Raw genomic sequence first — 18,141 nt, 5'->3', positions numbered from 1 at the left:
AAGCCTTAAGCTGTCACAGCTGGGTGCCCACACCAGAGATGACGGCGCAGCGGGGAGAAGAGTGAAAGAACCAAGGTTCCTGCTGGCCGTATGGCTGGACTGTGGGACAGGCGAGTGTGTGTTTATTAAAAGTCAGCAGCTACACTTTTTGTAGCTGCTGACTTTCAAAAAACACCAAAACGGGTGGAACTCCGTTTTAATAACAGGTTTAAAAAATAAAAAGCCACAAGTTTGCTTAGCTGTTATATAGTGTCTGAAAAAGGTAGCCACTTTGCTTGTATTTTATTATCTAAATGTTAGAACTCAGAACAAAATTTAGAATACATTGAGACCTTAAATTGAAAGTTGGTTAAAATGGAGGCGTTTTAAAAGTTGTGACGTGGTTTTGTGTGTATCTTATATATAGATACACACAGCATGGCAGGCATTTAAAATATACACACATATGATACCGCAGTGGCTAAGCAACTGATGAAATGGGGCATAAAAATAGCAGCATTTTTACATCTTTTGTGTCTACTACAGCCAGGTCCATAAATATTGGGACATCGACACAATTCTAATCTTTTTGGCTCTATACACCACCACAATGGATTTGAAATGAAACAAACAAGATGTGCTTTAACTGCAGACTTTTGGCTTTAATTTCAGGACATTTACATCCAAATCAGGTGAACGGTGTAGGAATTACAACAGTTTGTATATGTGCCACCCACTTTTTAAGGGACCAAAAGTAATGGGACAGATTAACAATCATAAATCAAACTTTCACTTTTTTTTTTAATAATTGGTTGCAAATCCTTTGCAGTCGATTGCAGCCTGAAGTCTGGAAAGCATAGACATGACCAGACGCTGGGGTTTCATCCCTGGTGATGCTCTGCCAGGCCTCTACTGCAACTGTCTTCAGTTCCTGCTTGTTCTTGGGGCATTTTCCTTTGAGTTTTGTCTTCAGCAAGTGAAATGCATGCTCAATCGGATTCAGGTCAGGTGATTGACTTGGCCATTGCATAACATTCCACTTCTTTCCCTTAAACTCTTTGGTGGCTTTCGCAGTATGCTTCAGGTCATTGTCCATCTGCACTGTGAAGCGCCGTCCAATGAGTTCTGAAGCATTTGGCTAAATATGAGCAGATAATATTGCCCGAAACACTTCAGAATTCATCCTGCTGCTTTTGTTAGCAGTCACATCATCAATAAATACAAGAGAACCAGTTCCATTGGCAGCCATACATGCCCACACCATGACACTGCCACCACCATGCTTCACTGATGAGGTGGTATGCTTTGGATCATGAGCAGTTCCTTTCCTTCTCCGTGCTCTTCTCTTCCCATCACTCTGGTACAAGTTAATCTTGGTCTCATCTGTCCATAGGATGTTGTTCCAGAACTGTGAAGGCTTTTTTAGATGTTGTTTGGCAAACTCTAATCTGGCCTTCCTGTTTTTGAGGCTCACCAATGGTTTACATCTTGTGGTGAACCCTCTGTATTCACTCTGGTGAAGTCTTCTCTTGATTGTTGACTTTGACACACATACACCTACCTCCTGGAGAGTGTTCTTGATCTGGCCAACTGTTGCGAAGGGTGTTTCTTCACCAGGGAAAGAATTCTTCGGTCATCCACCACAGTTGTTTTCCGTGGTCTTCCGGGTCTTTTGGTGTTGCTGAGCTCACCGGTGCGTTCTTTCTTTTTAAGGATGTTCCAAACAGTTGGTTTGGCCACACTTAATGTTTTTTCTATCTCTCTGATGGGTTTGTTTTGTTTTTTCAGCCTAATGATGGCTTGCTTCACTGATAGTGACAGCTCTTTGGATCTCATATTGAGAGTTGACAGCAACAGATTCCAAATGCAAATAGCACACTTAAAATGAACTCTGGACCTTTTATCTGCTCCTTGCATATTGGATAATGAGGGAATTACACACACCTGGCCATTGAACAGCTGAGCAGCCAATTGTCCCATTACTTTTGGTCACTTAAAAAGTGGGAGGCATATATACAAACAGTTGTAATTCCTACACCGTTCACTTGGTTTGGATGTAAATACCCTCAAATTAAAGCTTAAAGTCTGCAGTTAAAGCACATCTTGTTTGTTTCATTTCAAATCCATTGTGGTGGTGTATAGAGCCAAAAAGATTAGAATTGTGTCAATGTCCCAATATTTATGGACCTGACTGTATATAGCTCATGCAACTCCCTATTTACTGTAATAAACGGAAACTCATTAAAATAAAAAAACACATAATATGGATTCCTCCTGAGAGTCAGAATATTTGCTGTCATACCCCAGGTAGTAGAGGTTTTGTGCCTTGAGGTTCCAGCTCACTGTATATTGTTTACAAGTACCTTAAACAGGATACAGCATAGTTTGTTACAGCCATTATAATTGAAATTCGTGTTTAATGACAGACAAAAGGTCCATGGGATGTTGTATACCAGGGCTTGACAAATTTGCTAGAAAAGCTAAAAAAGTTAGGAGCCAGTTTTTTTTTTTTTTGTGCATGCCGAATGGCCAGCTTCTGGCGGACCGACTTCCCTACACGGGCCCAATGGCGGACCATTTTTTTTATGTAGCGGCTGATGTCGCCCAGCAATCGACCTGTGTGTACTTTGTTTACTTCTACTGAGAGATATTAACCACATAACGTCCGCCCACCGCAGATATACTGCGGCAGGCAGCCGCTGCTGGGCAAAGTGACGTAGGGGTACGTCACTTGCTCAGCCGCCTGCAGGGGGCGAGCGCATGCCGCTGGAGGCGCGCTCTCGCCCCCACTCGTTCACAGGCATCCCCGCGCGAGTGACCGTCAGCTCCGATGTCTGCCGGTCACTCGCGATCTCCCTCAGGAGAGGGAGAAGGACGGACGGCTGATGTAAACACAGCCGTCTTTCATTCTCCCTGATGTAAGTGCAGAGACTATGCGATCCTGCTATGTAGGATCGTATGTCTCTGTGGTTACATCACAAGCCACGCCCCCCACAGTTAGAATCACGCCCCTAGGGACACACTTAACCCCTTGATCACCAATAAAGTTAACCCCTTCCCTGCCAGTGTCATTTTGACAGTAACAGTGCATATTTATAGCACTGATTACTGTAGTAATGTCACTGGTACTCACAAAAGTGTCAAAAATGTCAGTCAGGGGTCGCAGTCCCACAAAAAAAAAAAAAAGAAAAAAAAAATCGCAGATCGCCGCCATTATTAGTAAAAAAAAAATAAACCCAATAAAAATGACATAAATCTTTCCCGTAGTTAGTAAACACAATAACTTTTGCGCAAACCAAACAAAATACGCTTATTGTGATTTTTTTTTTACCAAACATATGTAGCAGAAAACAAATTGGCCTAAAATGTTTAAAAATTTTAATTTTTAAATTTTTTTGAGAATTTCATATAAAAAAATGTGAAAAATATTGTTATTTTTTCAAAATTGTCGCTCTTTTTTTTTGCTTATAGCGCAAAAAATAAAAAATCGCACAGGTGATAAAATACCACCAAAAGAAAGCTCTATTTGTGGGAAAAAAAGGACGTCAATTTTGTTTGGGTACAGCGTCGCACGACTGCGCAATTGTCCGTTAAAGTCACAAAGTGCCGAATCGCAAAATAGGGCCTGGTCTTTGAGCAGCCAAATCTTCTGGGGCTTAAGTGGTTTAAGGAACACACCAACCACCATGACCACTTCAGTAATTTGAAGTGGTCATGGTGGTAGGAGTCAGAAACCCTGCATATGATGGGATATTTACAGTTATGTGCTGGGGTTGCACCCCTAGCACATGTGACTTACTGCTGGCTGGTACTACTGTGGGTACTGCTGGCGGGAGAGTGTGCGGTGCGGCGCTGGAGAAAGCATGCCGAGCCGATGCTTCCTGTCTGTATCCCTCCTGCCACAGGTGGAGTACATTTGATATCACTCTGTCTGTAACAGGATGGAGTCACAACTATACAGGAAGCATCGGCACCGTTCTGTCACCAGGCATCCCAAGTCTCCTGCTAGGAGCGGGAGTCACCCTCATGCAGGCGCGGCACTTGCGGAAGTCAGGGAGCCACAGCCCGCATGCGGGAGACTCCCGCACCTTGCACGAGACTTGGGATGTCTGGCAACAAGAGCCCTGCCGCAGTGTAACCCAGGGTCCAGGCCGCTAATTCTAGTCGCCAATGCTACCTGGCGCCTGGGGGTTTGTCGAGCCCTGTTATATACAGTATATTTTCATAATGTGAACAGTATGTCCCATATACATGTTTTAAAGCGAATGTGCAGAAAAAAGAAAAACAATTATTTTTATTTTTATGGTAAACATTACAGGGAGAAAAAAAAAAAAAACACTAGGCTCCTTTCACATGGGCTTTCCGATCCGATCTGCCTGTCAAGTTTTTCAAGCGGACTGGATCGGATGCTCCACACAGCCCTATGGAGCGGCAGATGTCAGCGGAGACATCTCCGCTGACATCCGCTGCTATCCGATCCTGTCCGTGAAATCCGGATGGATGGAAACCCTATTTTCCATCTGTCTGGAGGATGAGATCAGATGAAGACGGACAGGCGGTCCCGTTCTCACTGACAGCTCAGTCTCTGCATACAGAGCGGAGACGGAGCTGTCATCTGCCTGCTCAGCGGGGATCGGCAGATCGATACCCGCTCAGCAAAAATGGACTTCATCGGGCGCACTGCCTGTGTGAAAGGAGGTGTGTTGCCAGCCTAAATTGGCAAAAAACTGGCAGCAGACTGCTATACCTTTCACTGCTATAGGTTTTATACATCAGACTCCACCTTGCCAGTTATATACTCAAAGAATGCACAATTTAGTGCCCAGCATATTTGGTAAATATATTCTATATATTGTACTATTATTTATCAGATATTTTTGTCTTGCAGACTCTAGATGAAGATTATCCCAACCTACTACCCTTGAGAAGCCAACGCTTTATCAATACAGCTTTTCTATAATGTGCACTTTGTGATACATAAAAGTATATTTTAATAAACCAAGAGCCTGTGTTCTGGTGTTTTGCAAGAAATTATTATGTTCATCAATTTTTTTTTTTTTTTTTAATAATTTACATCACTTTATATAGTAAAATGGTTTACAATTAACAATGAACATAAAAGGAGAGAAGTTGCCAAGAACTTGTCTTTTGTTTTATAAAACATGTTAAATGTGCATCTGGTTTTGTGCTTCTCGTTGTATGAAATACTGCCTTGGAAGAAATGATCGGCTACACTTCACACAAGATGAATAAATAGCCTTAACTGTAAACTGATTTAATTGTACATCATATCGTAACTTCTCTGTAAAATTGATATACATTTCAAGCACAATATAGGCTCATCCCGGTATTTTTTTTTTTTTTACTTACTTTCTGGAACACTAAATTAATTTTTTTTTTTTTATAATTACAAAGATTGGCTACAGCAGAACATGGGAGTTAATACAGTGCCTTGAAAAAGTATTCATACCTCATGAAATTTTCCACATTTTGTCATGTTACTACTAAAAACGTAAATGTATTTTATTGGGATTTTATGTGATAGAAAGTGGCACATAATTGTGAAGTGGAAGAAAAATGATAAATGGTTTTCAACATTTTTTTTTTACAAATAAATATGTGAAAAGTGTGCTGTGCATTTGTATTCACCCCCTGAAGAATAGCATCCCCACAACAGGATGCTGCCACCACCATGTTTCACGGTGGGCTGGGCATGGTGTGTTCAGGGTGATGTGCAGTGTTAAATTTCCGCCACACATAGCGTTTTTTTTTAGGCCAAAAAGTTCAATTTTGGTCTCACCTGACCAGAGCACCTTCTTCTACAGGTTTGCTGTGTCCCCTCACTTGGCTTCTCACAAACTGCAAACAGGACTTTTTATGGCTCTCTTTTAACCATGGCATTCTTCTTGCCACTCTTCAATAAGGGCCAGATTTGTGGAGTGCATGACTAAAAGTTGTCCTGTGGACAGATTTTTTCCACCAGAGCTGTGGATCCCTACAGCTTCTCCAGAGATACCATGGGCCTCTTTGCTGCTTGTCTGATTAATGCATACTCTTTCTATTTTCGGATGATGGATTGAACAGTGCTCCGTGAGATGTTCAAAACTTGGGATATTTTTTTTAACCTAAGGGTCCTTTCACACGAATGCTCCGATCCGATCCACCTGTCAGTTTTTTAGGCGCATCTGATCGGATGCTCCATGCATCCCTATGAGGCAGCGGATGTCAGCAGAGACATGTCCACTGACACCCGCATCTGATCCTGTCCCTGAAATCTGAACGGATAGAAACCCTATTTTCCATCTGTCCAGGGGATCGGATCAGATGGGATCGGATGAGAGCGGACAGGCGGTCCACTCTCATTCGATTCCCCCATAGAGATGCATGGGGCTCTGACACCTCCCTCTCCACACACAGAGCAGAGAGGGAGCTGTTACCTCCCTGCTCAGCGGGGATCTGTGTTTCGATTCCCCGCTGAGCAGCACGGATCCTCCTACGGAGGCGGACCGTGTGAAAGAGCCCTAACCCTGCTTTAAACATTTCCACAACTTTATCCCTGATCGGTCTGGTGTGTTCCTTGACCTACATTATGCTGTTTGTTCACTAAGGTTCTCTAACAAACCTATGAGGGCTTCACAGAACAGTTGTATTCATACTGCTATTGAATTACACACAGGTGGATTTACCAATAGGGTGACTTCTGAAGCCCATTGATTCCACTAGATTTTAGTTAGGGGTATTAGAGTAAAGGGGGCTGAATTCAAATGCATGCCACACTTTTCACATATTTATTTGTAAAAAATGTTGAAAACCATTTATCATTTTCCTTCCACTTCACAATTATGTGCCACTTTGTGTTGGTTTATCACATAAAATCCCAATAAAATACATTTACATTTTTTGGTTGTAACATGACAAAATGTGGAAAATTTCAAGGAATATGAATACTTTTTCAAGGCAATGTATGTGTGCAAACAATGTAAAAACATACAAATAATGGATTGCTATTTTAGAAAATAACAGTATAAAACAAATAATTAAAAAAAAAGTATCCATTTATTTAAAGCTATCATTATAGGTTTGTCTGAAAACACCCCAATCCTATTGTAAATAAAGAGCTGGGATGTGTACAGAACATTGCTATTATAATCAGATAAAAAAGCATTACACGGCTTAAAAAGGATTTTGGTGACAAGAATACATCTTACACTCAGGCTTCATTTAGGTCTTTGTGGAATTCTACAGGCCTAAAGCATTCTTATCCATTCATTATAGTCACTGCCACTCTGAACATCAGAGCACAGGGAGAATTATTCCTGAAGATGAAGATGGAGCAGAAATTTGCATTCCTAACCTATCCTAGAATCTGGGCAACTTCTCTCCACTTACATGGCTCATCATATTCTATTATACAAATGGGTCTTATTTGTAATTATTATAGATCAGCCCTCAAAATCTCTGCTCGCATTTGGCAAGTGGAAATAACCTGAGGGCGAGTGTGGGGCTGCCTCTGGGGGGTGGGGGTGGGGGTGCGGTCAGCCAGAGCCGATGGGGGGGGGTCGATTATGAGCCATTCTCCTCCCAGCCAGGAAACTGTGGGGAAGTGAGAGGAAGAGGAAAGCCAGCCGGATCACACAGAGCAGAGATCTCCCGCTGTAACGGCTTGGATCTGAACTGCTGGTGTGGTCAAAAAAGTCCCGCCTCCTGGCCTGGCTCCTATGATAGACAGTACACTGGTCCAATGCCAGGAAATTTAAGTAGTGTGATATCTATCATAGGAGCCAGTCCAGGAGGTGGAACTTTGTTTGACAGCGGCCGGCATTTCAGATCCAAGGTGTTACAAAGGGAGATCCCCGCTCTGTGTGACCTGGCCGGCTCTCCTCCCTGTGATCCCCATGCAGTAATAGGCTGCACTGATGAGCAATAATAGGCGGCATTGATGAGGCTTCACTGATGAGGATGCACTGAAAGTTTTTGTTAATTATATTTATTTTTGTAAATTAATCCTGCATAAAACATTTAACCATGTAATTTCATGAGATCATTTACAAGGGAGTGTTTAGGGTGGGGCAGTGTAGGGGTTAGGTGGGGCAACTGGTGGTGAGTAAACTAGTAGCTCAGGACTTGAACTTGAACATTTTGAGCCCTGGTATAGGTATTTTCAATTACCTAGGTATTTTTTTCCACTCTAGTTAAACTTGCTTGTCATTTATTTCTTCACTAACCTGTTCCAGGCTAACACCTGACTGGCTGCTATGGAGCATACAACTAAAATGTTGTGCTCTATTAAAGTTTATACATGTTTTAGTGACTTATGAATCATGCCCTTGGGGGCCCCGGTAAATTTCTTTAAAACCCCCCAGCAGCCAAAATGTTTTCAGATGTTGAACTAGATATGGAGGGGTTGGACCCTATGTCAAATTGTAAACACTGTCTGTACCACCTTTGTGCTGATTATTCCCCTCCCCATGTTGTGTTGTGTCTAATGCCCTACACCAGGACAAAAAAACACGGCCTCAGAGGACACTGCTGTCTGTCTCCACTGAGTAGCTTTAAAGACTTGTTTTGTCTAATCCTAAGAAATAAAAGGGAAGTGAGGAGAAATCTACCTAATGGCGGCCCTGGTCATAAAATGTTGGCAGAGCTTGTATCCCTTCCCCATTCTATCCACAAAAGAGAGGAGGGAACTGAGCTTTATTCACATCAACTTGTGAAGTACAAAATGATAAACAAGCCTCCATTATGCGGATTACACTTGCTCAGGAGGGGATCGCTCCCCTAATCCTAGCTGAGCAGGCGGATGACAGGTCTTGTCGGCTCCGCTGTGCAGAGCGAACACAGACACAGTCCCACTTTCCTCTATGGGGAAATTGGGTGGGAACGGGCCGCCTGTCCATTTTCATCCGATCCGCTAGACCAGTGGTCCTCAACCCTGGCCTACAGGGCCCACTAACAGGCCAGGTTTGCAAGATAACTGAAATACATCCCAGGTGATATAATTTGCTGCTCAGTGATTGCAGTACTCTAGTATGCATCTCCCCAAGGTAATACTTCAAATCTGGCCTGTTAGTGGGCCCTGAGGACCGGAGTTGAGGACCACTGCGCTAGACGGATGGAAAATAGGACCACCATCCGTCTGAATTTTGCAGGCAGGATCTGAGCAGATGACAGCTGGTGTCAGTGGACGTGTCCGCTAACATCCCCCGCTCCTTAACCACTTTACCACCGGAGGATTTTGCTGTCTTACGTCTGGGCCACTTTTTGCGATTCGGCACTGTGCGACTTTAACTGACAATTGCGCGGACATGCAACGCCATACCCAAACAAAATTTACGTCCTTTTTTCCCCACAAATAGAGCTTTCTTTTGGTGGTATTTGATCACCTGTGCGATTTTTACTTTTTGCGCTATAAACAAAAAAAGAGTGACAATTTTGAAAAAATAACAATATTTTTCACTTTTTTTATATGAAATTCCCCCAAAAAATGTAAAAATCTAAATTTTTTTATAATTTTAGGCCAATTTGTTTTCTGCTACATATTTTTGGTAAAAAAAAAATCACAATAAGGGTATTTTGATTGGTTTGCGCAAAAGTTATTGCGCTAAGGGAAAGATTTCTGTCGTTTTTCGCATTTTTTTTTAACGAGTAATGGCGGCGATCTGCGATTTTATGCGCGACTGCGACATTGCGGCGGACAGATCGGACCCTTGACTGACATTTTTTACACTTTTGGGGGTACCAGTGACATTACTACAGTAATCAGTGCTATAAATATGCACTGTTACTGTAAAAATGACACTGGCAGGGAAGGGGTTAATTTTTATTGGTGATCAAGGGGTTAATGTATGCCTGGTGCTTACTAACGTGTGTGGGAGGGAGGGGACTGAGTGACACAGGCACAGATCGCAGGTTCAGCTATGCTGAACCCTGCAATCTGACCCTGCCTGTCACTTAGGAGATCCGCCCGCTTTGTTTACACAAGCGGGCGGATCTCCACACTCGATTCCCCGACGATCGGGGAAGAGCGGCGGTGATCACTGCCGCTCCTCCCCTGGCCCGACTCCCGCTGTGACTGAATACAGCGGGAGCGAGCCTCCGGCGCCGCCGAGAGAGGGAAATGTCTGGCAACGCAATGGGATGGGGATTTATTAAAACTGGTGCACACATAATCTGGTGCAGCTGTGCATATTAACCAATCAGCTTCCAGGTTTTATTGTCAAAGCTTAATTGAACAAGTTAAAGCTGATTGGTTACTTTGCAGAGCTGCACCAGATTCTTTGTGCACCAGTTTTAGTAAATCTCTGTGAATGTGTCCATTTAGAGGGATCTGACTATACACGTCATCTCTCTACACTTCAAGACAAAAAGTGCGAGATGCATTTGTCTCTATTCAATGAGCTATGGCAAAAAAAAAAATCAGTGCGGATTTAAAAGGATCAGGAATCTAATGCAATCAGTTCTAAGCCATCTGTTTACCTGACTGCAGTACTCTTCAATCAAACTGCCTGTTCTGGATTACAGCACATTGAAAATCATCGCTGCTTCTGCCACCGATTTACTGAAGTAACAATTATGGAGGACAAGTTCGTGGTTCAATAGTCAGATGTCAAAACTTTTCTTTTCATATTATAGGGTAACCAACTCAAGGCATGTCCATGCTTCAGAAGAAAAGAAAACATAGGTAAAAAAAAAAGCCAAGAAAACATTCAGGATGAAGGACGTGCTTAGTCACTGCCATGACAAAAGCTTCAGTAGGATTTTTCTGTAATCTTCAGATATGTCCCCCTATAAAAGACAAGGAAAGATGTGTATATTTATATCCTGCATGGATTTGTGAGATAATCTGTATAGAAACAGTTTGTACATCTACACACACTTTCAAAAATCCCTTTTCTTGCCGTATTAATAGACCAAGTACTGTAGAGAAAAAATACGATTTTTGTAAGATCTTACCGTAAAATCTTTTTCTCTGATATCCATCGACAGATGCAGCCTCATCTTCATGAGCTGTGTGGGTTATTATGCTGCCACCTTCAGGAATAATCTAGGCCAGGAATTCCCAAACTACAGCCCTCCAGTTGTTCAGGGACTACGATTCCCATCATGCCTAGTCATGTATGTGAATGTCAGAGTTTTACAATGCCTCATGGGATGTGTATTTCTGCAACAGCTGCAGGGCCGTAGTTTGGGAATCCCTGATCTAGGCAGTACGTTAGTACAAAGTTTTTATATATACACGTCCACGGGGCTGTCCCTCCAGACATAACCCTCACAGACACAGCCCAGCACATCAGTTTAGTTGCAAGCAGTGAAGACAAAAGAACCATCCCCATTAGAGGGGCAGGTGCTGAGTCTGTTGAGAGATCAGAGAAAAAGGTACGGTAAGATCTTGCAAAAATTGTATTTTCTCTATCGTCCATTGACAGACGCAGCCTCATCTTCATGAGCTTTGTGGGACGTCCCAAAGCAGTATATGTTTGAAGAACAGACAAAACCAGATTGAGATCCCACGGCGATAATGGGGATCTCCTCGGAGGAGCCAGATGATTCCCCCCCCCAGGATGAAAGTGCGAATCAAGCTATTAGTGGCCAATGGACAATGGAAGTAAACAGCAAAGGCCGACATTTGGCCCTTGATAGTACCCAACGCCAAGCGCTGCTCAACCCCTTTTTGTAAAAAGACCAAAACCCTAGCTACAGAAAACAAGAGAGGGTGCAGCTGCAGCAATTCACACCATGAAATGTACAATTTCCACGTGAGTTGATAGATCTTCCTGGAAGTCGACTTTCTGGCCTTCAAAAGGGTAGGAATCACCATGTCAGACAGACCTCCATCCCTCAACACCTTGCTTTCAACAGCAAAGCCGTTAAAGCCAGCGACCGTAAAGCAGAATGGAAGATTGGTCCTCGAGACAGTAGATCTTTCCGCAGAGGAAGTCTCCATGGAGGGTCTACGACCATTTTTACCAGGTCTGCGTACCAAGGCCGCCGAGGCCAGTCTGGTGCCACCAGAACGACCAGAATGCCTTCCATCGCCACCCGGTGAAGAAACTTGGACAGTAGTACAAGCGGAGGGAAGGCATCAATCAGGTGATACTGGCTCCAAGGAGCCACCAGAGCATCCAGGGGATCCCGAGACCTGGCCACAAACCTCTGAACTTTCCTGTTAATGCGAGAAGCAAAACAGATCCACTTCCGGAGTCCCCCACTGGCCACACAGGAGAAGAAATACCTCCGGATAAAGGAACCATTTCAACACCTGACGACTTAGGTAATCGGCTTGCCAATTCTCCACCCCCGGTATGTGGACTGCGGAAAGAGCCGGGACATTTTGTTCCTCCCAAAACAGAATCTCGGCCACATCCTTGGCCGCTAGGACACTCGAATTCTTGAATGGTCTATATCGTGATAGAGATGTTGCCCAACAGATCCGAATTAGAGTCTGCTCGCAACAGGAGATCATCCAGATATCCCACAATTGAGATACCTCGCAGACGTAACAAGGCCAGCACAGGGGCCAGGACCTTGGTAAATACTCTGGGAGCCGAGGCAAGACCAAAGGGTAACGCCACAAATTGAAAGAGCTTCTTTGCCACCGCAAAGCGGAGGAATCGCTGGTGTCCCTCGAAAATGGGGACGTAGAGATACGCATCCTTGAGTTCGATGGAAGCTAGAAAATCTCCCTGAATTAATGATGCCACCACTGACCATATGGACTCCATTCGAAATTTCTGCACCCGCACAATGCGGTGCAGAGCTTTGAGATCCAGAATTGCACGCCCCTTGCCCTCCTTTCTGAGCACTGTGAACAGGTTGAATAGAAACCTTGAGAGCGTTTCTGCTGAGGAACCGGCACAACTACCCCTTGAGCCAGGAGATCTTGCACAGCCTCCCGCAGACCCTTCAAACGCTCTGGAGACAGGCGAAGATTTGACTGAAAAAACCTGTCCTCTAGCCGGGACCAGAATTCGATCTTGTACCCGGAACAAATCAGTTCGCAAACCCAATCGCCCTGAATGAAGGAAGTCCAGGGTTCCTGGAAGAAGCGCAGACATCCCTCCACCCCTGAGCCGGGTGAGGACTTGTCAGCAGCACTGGACTGACCGGCCTTGGGCTTGCCCAAATGCTGTTTAGCCCCTCCAGAAGCTCTGAACAGGTTATCTTTTTCTTACGCCCCGAAAGCATGAAAAAAAAATGCTTGTGAGCAGAAAAAGAAGGACCCCGCTTAGCACAGGGAGTCTTACCCTTGAAGGATTGAGGAAGTAGAGTAGGAAGCCCTTGATCAACTCATCCAATGAGTTGCCAAACAAACGCTCTCCCAGAAAGGGAAGGGCTTTCTTAGAAGCTTGGTCAGCCTACCAGCTCCTCAACCAAACAATGCGTCTCAAGGCAACGCCCACGGCCTAAACCCTGGCCACAAGGGGAGCCGCATCCATAGACGCATCACACAGGAACATCAGAGCCTGGATCACCTGGTCCAACAGTTCCAGCTATTCTGGAGGAACAGTCTTAGGGTCCAAAGACTCCCGCAAACCCTAATCCATTCCGTCACTGTCTGTGACACTATAAAACAGACACAAACACCGGTTTCAAAATGGAACACGCCAACGCATAAGGATGACAGGAAAGGGATTCCACCCGCCTGTCCACCGGATCCATAAAAACTGGGGAATCTTCCTCAGGCACAAGAGTAGATTTGTTTAATCTGGAGACAGGATGGTCCACTTTAGGTGGCACAGTCCAACGGTTGGAGACCTTTTCAGCAAAAGGATACCGGCGTTTAAAGCGTTTTGGCACAACTAACACATGCCTAACACGCCGCCATTGGTCATTCACAATATTGTGAAAAGTGTCGGGACAAGGGAAAGCCTTGCCAGCTTTCTGAGACTTCTGGGAGCCAAAAGCCACCCGTGCCCCTGCCAGTGTGGGCTCATCAGCCAATTTTAAAGTTGTCCGTACTGAAAAAAATCAGGGCTTCCACTAAAGCACGTTCCAGTGCTGCGGCTGAAGAGGACAGGTCCTCTTCACCATCTGACTGCGAGGACAGTGACCCCTCAGGAAGGGGAGCATCTGGGGCAACCTCATCATCCTCTGAATCAGAGGACACCTCCATAGATGGAGAAGGCAGCGGCCGTTTTCACCTATCAACCTTTTTCATTACTAAATCAACTTTTAATCGCAAGGGTTTCCAGAGCTGTTGAAATCACGGCCATCGATTTATGAATAGATTAATCACAATTGGTCCCAAGACAGAGCCTTTATTTCAACATCCTTTTTCAACCAGGGTGCCTTGAGGCTTCTTTAGGGGTGCCCTGGCAAAATGCCTAAAAATTGCCCAAAAATTGTATACAAGCCAGCATGTGGATGAAGCCTGCCTTTTAGCTACACAAAGCCACTGTTTTTCATTGTGCACCATTACAATTACAACCTTCTAGCTGCTGGCATCCTAACGAGCAATGGCATCAGCAATGGGATCACATTAGCTAGTGACAGAGAAAATTTGAAGGAGAAGAGAAATACTGGAATACTAGTCAGTACCAGTTTGCAAATGTTTATTTGCTTTGGAAGAATAAATCACACCTAACGTTGGGTATCCTTCTTGGACTTATGTAAAACTATTAGAATAGTTTTTACATTTTAGAACGGGTGCCTTGAGATTGTCCATAATTTTTAAAGGGAGCTTTGACTGAAAAAAAAATTGAGAAACACTGCATCACAACACTGCAAAATGGATCCAGGAGACGTGAGTAAGCTCGGAATTACCAGAGATCTTCAGGAAGCTTATAAACAATTAAGGAAAAAGGAGAAAAAATCCACATTAGCATCAACAAAAGCTGCAAAGAGATCAGTAACAGCACAAATAGAAATAAACAGAGCGCACAATATAATGCTGATACTATACAGAAGGTAACAGAGTCTGTAATCAGAAGAATTGTGAAACAGGTGCACACAGGACTATGTAGTTATAAAGAGACACAAATTCAAGACATATGGCCACAAGCTAAGCTTGACTGGCATTTCACAGCTCTGCAGAATATTCGGGACGTCAAGTGGCAATGTGTAGAACTAGGTCAAGCCACTTACCTGCTGCAAGCATTCCGCTATCCAGATCCCCAGACATTTCCCGGCAGATGCCCTTCTCCAGCTCTAGGTTTTACGTTCTCTAGTGTTCATAAAACACTAAAATAGAATAAATGACATTCATTAGTTTTAGAACTGTATTATATTTTCTACTAAAGAATAGTAATAATTGATCACCATTGTCCAAAACTGGATTTCTGAGATCTAGCATGCTGTTCCCACTAAGAAGTCCAACAATCTAAAAGATCACACTTCTCTCATTTAAAATAAATGTGTCAAAAAATAAATAAATAAATAACCTCACCCATCACCCTCATCCTGAGCCATGTAGTCTCTGGTGCTATTACTTACCTTACTGCTCAGATTGCTTCTTTATTTACAAAATGCCAGTATGTCTGGGTATCGGCTTAAGTAGCCTATTACAGGAGGCAAACCCTTTAGTAAGCAATTGTTCACAATACATAGTTCTTTCAATTGCTGGCTGTGGGCGCAGCAGTGTGGCTCTAAGTGGTGAGGTAACTACTGCAATGGCACAGACATCAAAGAGTCTATAGAACAGACTAGGGTGACTTTATTTTTACTATAAAAAGCCCTATGCTGTGGTCACCCCTTTAGGGTCCTGGAGATTAGATCCAACAGCAAAACAAAATGGCCAACACATGGGGTCCTCTTCTAGCACTAGAATGCTTTCATTTAGACATCATAAGAGCAATATCACTGGTAAGAGGAAACATTTTTTTTTAAAAAAAAGTATAGCAGTGTACTTTCCGATCGCTGTGGGCTTGGAAATTAGTCATAGAAAGGTCTGAAACATGGCAATAATGGAGCGATTTCTGCAATGGGTGTTCCCATTGTAGCACCCTCCTAGGTAAGTGATAGTGAGAAAGTATAGTTTTGAGCCTTGTTTTCTTACCAGAGGGGCTGCAGGTAAATCGATATTGTACTCTGCTTACCAGAGAGCAGGATCAGTTAGTAACGTCTGCTCATTGTGTTTAATATGCGATTCATGGTGTCTAAAGAGCTTCACACTGGTCCAATTGTAAGGCATGTTGGACAGTGGGAGGAAACCTGCCGAATGGATGCATAGGCTTTGATATAGTCCTGGTGATTGGTAGAGGCCAGGTCGCTGCAGTGCATTCTGGGATACTGTATAAAAGCCAGGAGCACATGTGCTGCGGGGACTTTGGCTGGAGAGCAGAGTCCTGGAGGGAGGGGGCGGCTGCCTCCTCCTCTGTAGCAGTGGCATGCTGTCACAGGAGGTTGTCCTGAGGGCCGGATGAGAGGAGCTGAACCCAGAGGGTCCAGGAGAGCTGACTGAGGGGGAGACACTGGAGACCCTGGGACCATAGTATCGTGAGTACAAGGACTTGTGTCAAGGGGCCTGACATGAGGGGGGCCACCCCACTTCTAGGATAGTCAGTGGATGGGTGTCAGCAGTGGATGGAAAGAGGATGCAAGAGAGAGTGTCCTGAAGATAATTACAAGCTCACAGTCATTTTAGGAAAGAGACTTAATTCCCAAATTCACCTATAGTGGCAGGGTAAATTAATAGCCGGGCTGTACCTGAAGATAGCAGTCCTCAACCATTTGTGCATAGTTAATTTGGAGTATCCCACTATTCCCTTCTCCCATCGCTAATTTAAATAAAACACAAAACAACCAAATACCCCTGGACTGATTATTGAGGCGAAGAAGGAACTAGAAACTCATTATTAAAAGCTGGTAACTTAGGGGGACCCGAGAGGTGTACATCTGGCAGTCCTTAAGGGGGCAGTGCTACACCATAAGTTGTGCTGGCCATTTTCTATTGCTGGTCCAAGAAGTATGACATATCTGCAATGATTATCTGGTGGAGGTCTTGAATTACAACTAGAGATAATTACTTTGCTATCTAAATGAGTTTCACCTTTTTACCCTAACATAAAAATGATCATGAGAAAAGGCATGCAGCATTATAACCAACCTGGTGTTATTTTGCTTAGTTTAAATATGTAAGTATCTCAAAGTATTCTTGTGGGTGGGGTTACAGCTTTAGGCCTCATGGACCCTGGATGCTTTGACAATCTCTCCTAGACGCCTTTCCTCCTGGTTGTGCGGTTTTGGTAGAGAAAAAAAATGCTGGACACTTGCAAATGCATGAAATGCATTTAGGTATGTCAAGTGCTTGGGTGTTAATTCATTTAGCTGGTCAGAATAATTATCTATTCCTGCCACTGAAATGAATTTATGCTCAAGTGCTTAATGTGCCTAGCGTTAACACCCATTAATATTTTTTTCTCTGCCAAAACACTCCTGCTCCTGGACTCTGGCAATGGGTATATTCTGCCTCAAAGCGTTTGTATGCATGGACACAGGTTGATATACAGGGGTGTTTAGAGGCAGAAAAAAAACAAAACAGTCAGATACTCCTAGGAGCAGCGTTAAAAACATCCAGCATGTATAAGGCCTTATCTCCATATATTTGCATATACTTGTTCAACATGTTGTAGTATGCTGTACTGGGGCTTTGGGGGGGGGGGGGGGGGGTGTGAAGAGCTGCAGCCAGTTTAACTAGTCTACTTGTACACCTATTTTAGATGGCAGTGATCAGGTAACTAGATCGACTCATTGTTTGGTTGCAATTAAGGAAGTCATCCAAAGGATATGCCATTCTGTCACTGCTTCTATCAGCAGAACCTGTCATAATCTCACATTGTGAGTGATATAATATGTCAAGTCTAAGAAAATAGGTTGAAGGTAATTACAGTGTTTGTAAATGTCAATTAATTATTTATGGATCTATTTGGTAAGCTTTTATTTAGTTTTGGATACAGCAGTAAAGGGTTAGCATAGCTGTCAATTTTTTTTTGCTGTCTGTGTCCCTACTGGAGAGATTCACCCTCTATATTTGTCCTAGTCATCACTGTTCCTGGGACTAAAAGTGTGAGAAAATCCAAAAATGCCATTTACCATCACAACAGGAACAGAGGAAAAATCTTTCAAGTGAAAAAAATACATTGTTGTCACTAGCTGTAAGCTATAACCATCAAAATAAAAAGAAAGAAATGCTTGAAATATATCACTCTGTGTGTAACACATCTA

The 18,141-nt window shown here is 43.5% G+C and overlaps 1 protein-coding gene across 1 annotated transcript in view; it reads left to right on the top strand.

The window, feature by feature from the left end:
- PLAC9 (placenta associated 9) overlaps positions 1-4,990 on the top strand; it is a 75,824-nt gene extending 70,834 nt beyond the window's left edge. The window contains exon 4 of the mRNA XM_082268215.1: positions 4,868-4,990. Within this exon, the coding sequence (XP_082124341.1) occupies positions 4,868-4,878 (11 nt within the window). The 3' untranslated portion in view covers positions 4,879-4,990. The remainder of the gene's footprint in view (positions 1-4,867) is intronic.
- The last annotated feature ends 13,151 nt before the right edge of the window (positions 4,991-18,141 follow it).

This window comes from Pelophylax lessonae (assembly GCF_965119305.1).
Source record: "Pelophylax lessonae genome assembly, chromosome: 9".
NCBI classification, from domain to species: Eukaryota; Metazoa; Chordata; class Amphibia; order Anura; family Ranidae; genus Pelophylax; species Pelophylax lessonae.
The sequence above is the reverse complement of the archived record's forward strand: the minus strand, read 5'-3'. Positions and strand labels throughout refer to the sequence as shown.